This window comes from Saccoglossus kowalevskii, chromosome 5, assembly GCF_978046115.1.
Source record: "Saccoglossus kowalevskii chromosome 5, keSacKowa6.1, whole genome shotgun sequence".
Taxonomy (NCBI): domain Eukaryota; kingdom Metazoa; phylum Hemichordata; class Enteropneusta; family Harrimaniidae; genus Saccoglossus; species Saccoglossus kowalevskii.
The window spans coordinates 16,023,263-16,031,765 of record NC_140645.1 but is presented as its reverse complement, the minus strand read 5'-3'; the positions used below and the strand labels follow the sequence as shown (position 1 = coordinate 16,031,765).

Below are 8,503 nucleotides of genomic sequence, written 5' to 3'. Positions count from 1 at the left end.
TGCTAAATATAAATGAACAAAGACATGTGCAATTATTCAAACATTTGAGAAGCAATCTGTCAAACCATGCGTATTTTCATGTCTGCCATCTCGAAACAGCCGATATGGAAAATGCATTTTATGTAGCAACCAAACGAATATGATATTATTACTATCATGCGTGCTGAATGAAACTCATAAATAAGAGGGGGATATAGTTATTTAGCTTATTTTCATGCATCTTCTTTTTTCCGTTCAACAGAGCTCATTCAATATGGTACCGGTAACATTTAATATGAACTTAAGTTTCAAAAATAATCGTGATGTTAATGCTGACAAGAATAGTTACAGAGTACTTAACCGAAGCCGTGATCTTTTCCCGTATGACGATTATAATCGATTTGCCATGGACTGGATAGGAATTGTTGAGGAGTTGGATTGGTCACATCAACATACTGAACATGAACCTGTTAGAATAAACATGAGCGAACCGTTTGATATTGCTGATGGTTTTCGTGGGCTAACATCAGCGAATAAAACAAGGTAATAATCTATGTCAGCGTGAATAATGTTTGGCCATGTTTTCTATCTACACTGCGCAATATTTGTTTTCGAACGGTCTATGCTTCGAATGACTACAATCGCTGTGTTGATATTCAAAATTGATCATGATTGGTACGTTTTCAGAAAACGGTGAATCTTTATCACTTGTTAGTTTAAGTTTTATTTGAAGTCAGAAATTCGCTAAATCAAATCTTCCCATATGTGTATTCTACATCATTAATGAGGTAGTGTAGTGTAACAGGTCTCGATCATGTTTTATTTTCTTTACACTTTTCCGTGATCAGTTTCCTGATTTTGTTGCGGTATTCATTGTTAATACTTGAGATACTGTGTATTATATTTTAATATAGTTACTAATTCGACCTGAATGAGTTACGACATGACATGTGAATTTAAATTACTACATGGTTTTAAGTATCATTCATGGTTTTCCAATTTGATATTTTATATGCTACAATTCCATATTTTACAATAAAATACTTGAACAAACAGATAAGTAACAAATAACGCTGAATTGATTTTTTTAATGACTGACATTTTTATTCTCATTTTTTTATAGAGTTACATTTTACAACAATAAGAAAGACATTAAAAGAGGAGATTATGTGCATGTTGTCATAGTAACTGTTGATGATTATGGTCGAAGCAGAGACATGGGAGGAGATTTCTTTTCAGCATTTATGTCCTCCGACTCGTTAAATAAGAGTACTGCTGGACGTGTGGTCGACTACGGTAATGGTACTTACTCGGTGTTGTTTTATGCTGCCTGGTCAGGTGAAGCAAATGTTCATATCGCACTGATAATCAACAGGGAAGGTGTACAATTTCTGAAGAACGTGATAAAAAATGAAGAAAGACTCATAACATACACAGCGGAGTTCACAAACGGTACTTCCACAGAAATTAGACAGTGTGCTTTGGTTAATGAAGGCGTCTGGATGAATCAGTGTGAATATGGCAATCAACATGCAATGGGGAAAACAGTTATAATATGTGATAAACCTCAGAACTTCAGTTGTGACCAACTGCAGAACATTACTGCTAAAGTTGAAAGTATGAATGCAGCAGCCGCTGCTATGATAACAGATGTAAAGGATGATTTCAACAGGTGAGCTGTTTATTTTTTTTTCTGATAAAATGATTTGTTTTGCCGAAATACAATGAATGTACTTTTACTCGGCTTGTACAATAATTTTAGGTATAAAATGTATTATTCTACCTCATAGCCCTAACGGCCAATTAGTTACGCGCATAAACATATTTTTGATATTGACGAGTTATTTTTTAGGTGAATACTTTTAAACGGGACATAATCATCGATCAACACGACTGCATCGGCCAGTCTGACCGTAGACGCTGCATCGTGTACACACACTATCCCTAATTACTTGAATTATGCACGGTATCCCTGGATTTGTACACCGACGTATAGGGCTTCTAATTATTTCACCAAGGTAATGTTATCACTCGTTGTGTATCACACTTACATCTGGCTTTCATTCAATTGTTCATTTTACCTAAACTATGCTTTAAATTTTATTTAAGTCGAGTGCCCTAGTGTAGTTTGCTGTTGTTGTCTATGTGCTCGCGTGTCGAGTATTTATATCAATGTTTCGGACAGTCGTTCGGTCGATATACAGATTTATTTACCCGAAGAAAACACTTTCGACCTCGGCCTCGGTCACAATGTAATGTAATGTAATATGTAAACTTAGGGAAATAACTATCTGCACAGATCGCAGAGAAAATAAGCTATGCGTTCCCTCGACTGCCAAGAACTGAACTCGATAGAGGGTCATCCATATCAATGTGAATAGGTATGATATTAGGATTTAATAATATTATTTCAAAAACTTAGCTATAGTGTGTCACTTTACACTAGTTATTGTTGTAAAACACGTTTATATCTAAAATACAATCACATTTTATGTGATTTAATCGGGGCTATTCCAAAACAAGACAAAACTTAGTTTAATATCACAAAATATTCTATACGTCTAACAATGTATATTTGTGGTTTCCACATCTTGATCATAATTTTTTTTTAAATTAAAACATTTGGTCAAGAGATGCCAAAATATAAAGCTGTGGTAACGTACTTATATTTTGTGTGGGTTCGTGTGACAACATGATCAACCACATAACATAACTTATTTAGGGTTACTCATAATGTACTTATAACATGTTATTATATAGTTCAGTATATGCACAGGTGCAAGAGACACAATTAGATAAATATGTATGCACAAAGGTAGCACACACAATGCTAACTATTCTGGCTGACGAATTGTAATAAGTATTAATAAAAATGACAGAGATGCAATTCAATCAGATTGCATGCCGTATGCACATACTAATAGTTACAATTCAAACAGTGGCCTTCACCAATTAGTATACACATCAAATCAGTACATTTACCATGTATATTATTAAAATCTGTTAGTCCTTCTAGTTTCAACTAGGGGCGAAATGTTGAACAATAAGTGCAGTATGTTTTGTATACACCTGCCCCACTATGGATTCCCAGGTTTAATTTTTTTTTTAAATAATCAAATGATTTACCATTCCAGAATACATATCGCACCATAGGGTCTATGTTGGGTATACAATACTTCTTAAAAAATCTTTGAAGTTTACTGCAGCTAAAACGGTGATGGATATATCCATTCATAAGACAAACATTCGGGTAAACACACTCTAGTAGGTGTATTATTCCAAACATTCTGGGATTATCATATTACATTCTTGTGACTACCCTTATATGTAAGTTTATAGAAAGAGGGTTGTGATTGTTGTCAAAACATTTATGGGTAGCAACCCACCAAACTGCTGAAATCTCTTACGAGTGTTTTTGTGTGCAGTCATTGAGCACGTTCATGACGGGATTGTGCTTCACAATCCAGTAGCGACGGTGTAATCAATAAATTTTAGTTGTATGAAACCAAGAAGTCGCTGATTGTTTAGCAGTCAAACCAACCTTCATTAGGCGATTCACAGTTCTTAATATATATTTATCTTTGGCTATAAATCAAAATATCATAAACAAAGTAACGCGAGTTACACGGCTGAACATGCTGTGCCTGTTGACAAAGCCAAGAAACTGATACTAATACTATTTTAGCCCAATAGGGGCTAAGAAGGCAGTTTTCCCATTTTGCTCAATGGATCAAGGGTATTTCCTAAAATCATTGGTCATTGGCGATGTTACCATTTTGTTCGTTCGCACGGGTTATGTTCATCTTTCAATAACGCGAAATAATAATAGCTTTCTAATTACTCCATAATACAGGACAGGTGAATTTTCAGTGCTCATTTCTTCATTTTGCCTCTTTTTGCACCGTATTTTTGTATATTGTAAGTCTGTGATGTGACAATAAGAATACAAAAAAAATAGTATATACAAAACTCACTGACAGCAAAAAATAAATCAAAATAACAAGGAAAATCATGTATGAACTATTGCGGGCGCTATGCACATATACACATTTGTTTTCATAAACACATGTATACATTTCATTGTGAGAATACACATTACAAATATGTATGTACGCAAAACGTTTATTTGAACTAGTCAGTGTCATTTAAAATATGTGTCAGAGTCATCTAAATCATTGATGTTTCCTTGCCATTGGACATTGATATCATAAAATGCAATGATAATGCATATTAGCTGATAGAATAGCAAGATAATGTTAAGTGTTTTAAAGCATATACAACTCGTCGTATAGAGATAAAACACAAACATTATATTTAGTATGTTTCCCGACATTCGCTATAATAGCCACACAATATAAATGGTAGAAACAACTCAATAATGAAGCGGAATCTTAAATGTATGATACTTTTTCAAAATATTAATAACATTATAAATAATATGATCAGCCTTGTGAACACGCTGTCATTAACTAACAGGGCCTTTGTGGAAAATAAAATCGTAAACACATGAAGGTATATAGTACATTATTTGTAGACTTAGAAATTAATTAACAATTTTATCTTACGCTACAATGAATACTAAACTTCTAACTTGCAGTTCTATGAATATAAGTACACTCTAGAACAACCCATGAAGATGCTAACTGTTACACACAATGGAACCACCCGTCTTTATTTCATTGGAAGTACCATATATAATGCGATGTGTTTATTGAAAACTGTGTAAATGTACCCTTAGAACTAAATCATGTCGTATACTTATGTATATTTTCAATGTAACTTTTACTGCAATAACGTTGAGGACATTGTAAGAGGATTATCAACTGACATAATTTTTCTTCAATCACTTGAATATGATGTGTTTATGTGCATTGTAGAAATATTATCGGTTGATATCAATATTTTTTTTTATAATTCCACAGAAACTTTCGAAAGCCACAACTGAATGGAACGCCGATGAAATTACAAATTAAAGGTATGATCTAATGTGACATTATGTAAATTGGCGAACAATAAAGTACGCATCAAATGTGGTTTAATGCATTGCCAATAAATAAATAAAAACAAAAAAACATTGGTATTTCTCATTATAACAGAGGCACTGCCATCACTAGAAGCCCTGGCTCCATGTACTGCAGATTTACCTATTCCATTAAGCGATGGTTATTGGAAGAACAGATCTGTATTTGTGCCTCTTGTATGCAGAAGTCAGCAGTGGACGAAGCAACAGGCATCCATATGTCTAGGTGATAAAAAACTCATTCTTTGTGGTGATTCCACAATAAAGCAAATACGAAAAGCTATAAAAACAGTTTTTGATATCAATGATATTGTCTTTCAATTCGTGTACCCAAGAACTGGAAATATTGTAGTTGAATTTAAAACAGGTGTTTTAGAGAGTGATTTACTGGATAGGATTTCTCAAAATAATTGTTCTACAGAAAACTATGTAATCGTTTTAAATTTTGCATTTCATTATGGTGCTTTCACAAACCGAGCATTCTTAGAAAGAATATATCATGCTAAATTGGCTGTTCAGCGTCTAATGTTAAGGTGTCCCACTTCAAAAATTATAATCAAACTTGCGCATCCACGTGATAACATATTTATCGAACAAACTATACACAGTGCCAACTGGGTCTTCTATGACATGAACAGAATGATACGTCGTGTGTTTGGGGGTATTGGAGTGCATTTTCTAGACATATGGGATATGGTTTCGTCATCGTTTGAGGACAACAATGTTCATATGCCTCATAGCGTCATCGTTCAAGAAGTGTATCTAATGCTATCCTATATATGTCCCGAGCTAGTCGTGTCAAGCTAATTTAAAAAAAAAATAATATTCAGGCACATATACGGACATATAGGATTCGAATTCAGCAAATGTGCTTTGTCACGGTTCCCGTTATGCCACATTATATTGTTCCAACAAAGAAATAAACATTATGTACTGAATGTGTACTTACAATGCACATTACTTTGGTAAAACAAGTGATAACGAGTGGGTGTACATAGCGCTCCTGGAAATAAGTGACATTGATTAATAAATAAAATTAAATAAAAAAGGTATTTCTTCAGTTTTTTCAGTAAGTGACATCAAAAACCTAAATATCTGATAGAATTATAGTTCATTTGATTCCAAATTTTCTAAATTATCCAGCAAGTGCAATTTAATACAATTAGTTTTTCTAAGAAAACGGCAGAAGATTTCTCCCTCCCAATGATACATCATGGTAATGCCGGAATCCAAAACGTTCAGAACATAATCAACAAATTTAATCAATAATTAACAAAGCACTAGCCGAGTGGGTCCCGATGTGGGTCCGGACAAACATGAACCCAGTGCTGTAATTCTCTCCAAACATGAAGGCTTAAAAATGTTGGCACGTGCCGAGATCCTGTAACGTGCACGTAACAATTGCCAATGCTGATGTTGAAAATGCTGTAGACTGGTAGCTGAACAATTCGTGTTGGTTGCTGACGGCCTAGTGAATAAAATACGTTGGTTGTTACGTCCCTGGAATACTACAATATAATAAAATGTTTAAATTCAAAATGTGTATTTGTTGTAATGCCAATGTAATGTGCCTGCTCAAAATAAAGAATCATGCGATACTTTGATAAAAACTATAATGGTCCTTTATAGGATGTGGATCTACATGCAAGTGCCAACTACGTCTGTTGCTAGGAATATGTTTGGTCTAACCTATATGTTATTGGCCTAGAACAGCATACTATACACAAGTTATAACCGAAAGGGAAAGACTATTTCACTTCTGTCTGAGAAAAAAAAAACGAATAGAAAAGTTGTAAATGATCGTTGGGAGAAACTACATACAAAATGCTTTATCCCGATGCATATTTCGTCGAGAGACCATTTCGTCAAAAGTGTGATGTGAATTGGCAGTGCTGAGCACCCTCCCCATAATAATATCATTTCTGCTCCGCCTTTATTGTAATATTACAAATTAAGAAATCCGCTGCAAGTAATAGTTGATGGTTTGTTGATTTTAAATGGATAAGATTCAATTCACACGCCAATGGATGCCATTCTTCAGTTAAGCAATACAATGTGACAGACTTCAGTCGAATACTGGTGGAAGTTTTGACATGCTCTTAAAACACGTCTTTTATTTCAAATAAGCGATACGATGACAGAATTGGTTTGGTGCTAGTCGACAATGTGCTGATAATAATTATCACTGTGAACATGGAGACGCGTTTTAAGCAGCAGGTGGAGGAAATCAACATGTTGACTGATTGTAAATTGAACTGTTTTATTTTTCCAAAAAATTGCTAGGTTTATAACATTCATATACCATAGCTTGGTTGCTTTCTATAGGATATGTATTCGAAATAATTCAACTGGCCCTGAGAAACGATGTAAATACATACAAATTTGAAGGTTCTCCTGGGCACAAAGTAACACATTAATAATAATAATAATAACTCTATTTAATTAAGCGCAACAATTCCAACATATGAAGATCAAAGGCGCTGATACAATAAACAATCAGTCAAATATTAAAAGCACATTTAAATAAGTGCGTTTTCAGTCTGGATTTAAAAATGTCTACTGAAGGACTAGAACGAACAGACAGAGGTAATTCATTAAAAAGTTTAGGACCTAAATTTTCAAAAGCACGGTCTTTGTATAACACCTTGGACTTTTTACTACACATCTGACGAGTTTTAATAAGAAACTTCGATTCAGATCTTAAACTACGACTCGGTACATAAAATTCGATTAATTCACATAGATAATTTGGGGCAAAACCATACAAAGATTTATAAACTAGTAAAAGTAATTTGAAATTGATTCTTTGTACAACTGGTAACCAATGAAGTTTAATAAAAATGTCTGTAATGTGGTCATATTTTCGAGCACGAGTGACAAGGCGGGCTGCTGCATTTTGTACACGAATAAGAGGTTTTATCTTAGTTACAGGGAGACCAGACAATAATGAATTACAGCTGTCTAAGCGAGAAGATATGAAAGCATGTACCAACTTTTCAGTATCAGATTGGGATAATGATTTACGAATACGATTAACACATTATCTCCTCCTCCAGTAAAGAAAGCAAGTCGTGAATGATGTTCTGCCAAACTTGCAGACGCAACATGCAGGAAAAGGCCATAATTGCTTGCAGACAGCCAGCAGAAGGTAGGAAAGTGTTCAAATTTTGTTTCGGCATTTTTTGTTACAAGCAGGCATCTATGCTAAATCATGTCCTTATATAGTAAGGTTTCACGTCAGGGGCGATGCCAAACTTAAAAATCATTTTTGGCCCATTTCTTACACTATTCACTCACGAGAATGCAAAGTTTCACCACGTCCAAAAAAAGTCCATGCACAAGCAGCTAAGGACGTGCACTCCAATATGAAGTCAAATGACGCGCCCGGTCACATGATCACCTCACTCATGTGACCAATGTTAATGCAAGTATATGTGTGGGGAGCTTAAATAACCAAAATCTTTTTGTATATTTTATTTATATATATATATATATATCAAGTAT

At 34.3% G+C, this 8,503-nt stretch overlaps 1 protein-coding gene across 1 annotated transcript; it reads left to right on the top strand.

Moving 5' to 3' along the window:
• Window positions 1–360: 360 nt before the first annotated feature.
• On the top strand, window positions 361–5,806 carry LOC146745814 (NXPE family member 1-like). Its single transcript, XM_085498750.1, has 4 exons — window positions 361–522; window positions 1,103–1,651; window positions 4,902–4,954; window positions 5,076–5,806. Exons 1-4 carry the CDS (start codon window positions 386–388, stop codon window positions 5,804–5,806), a joined length of 1,470 nt encoding a protein of 489 aa, XP_085354876.1. The 5' UTR covers window positions 361–385.
• The last annotated feature ends 2,697 nt before the right edge of the window (window positions 5,807–8,503 follow it).

Coding starts and splice junctions, on each gene's coding strand:
- LOC146745814 (XM_085498750.1), top strand. CDS start 386: ATGGACTGGATAGGAATTGTTGAGGAGTTGGATTGGTCACATCAACAT. Junction 523..1,102: donor ACATCAGCGAATAAAACAAG/GTAATAATCTAT, acceptor ATTTTTTTATAG/AGTTACATTTTACAACAATA. Junction 4,955..5,075: donor GATGAAATTACAAATTAAAG/GTATGATCTAAT, acceptor TCATTATAACAG/AGGCACTGCCATCACTAGAA.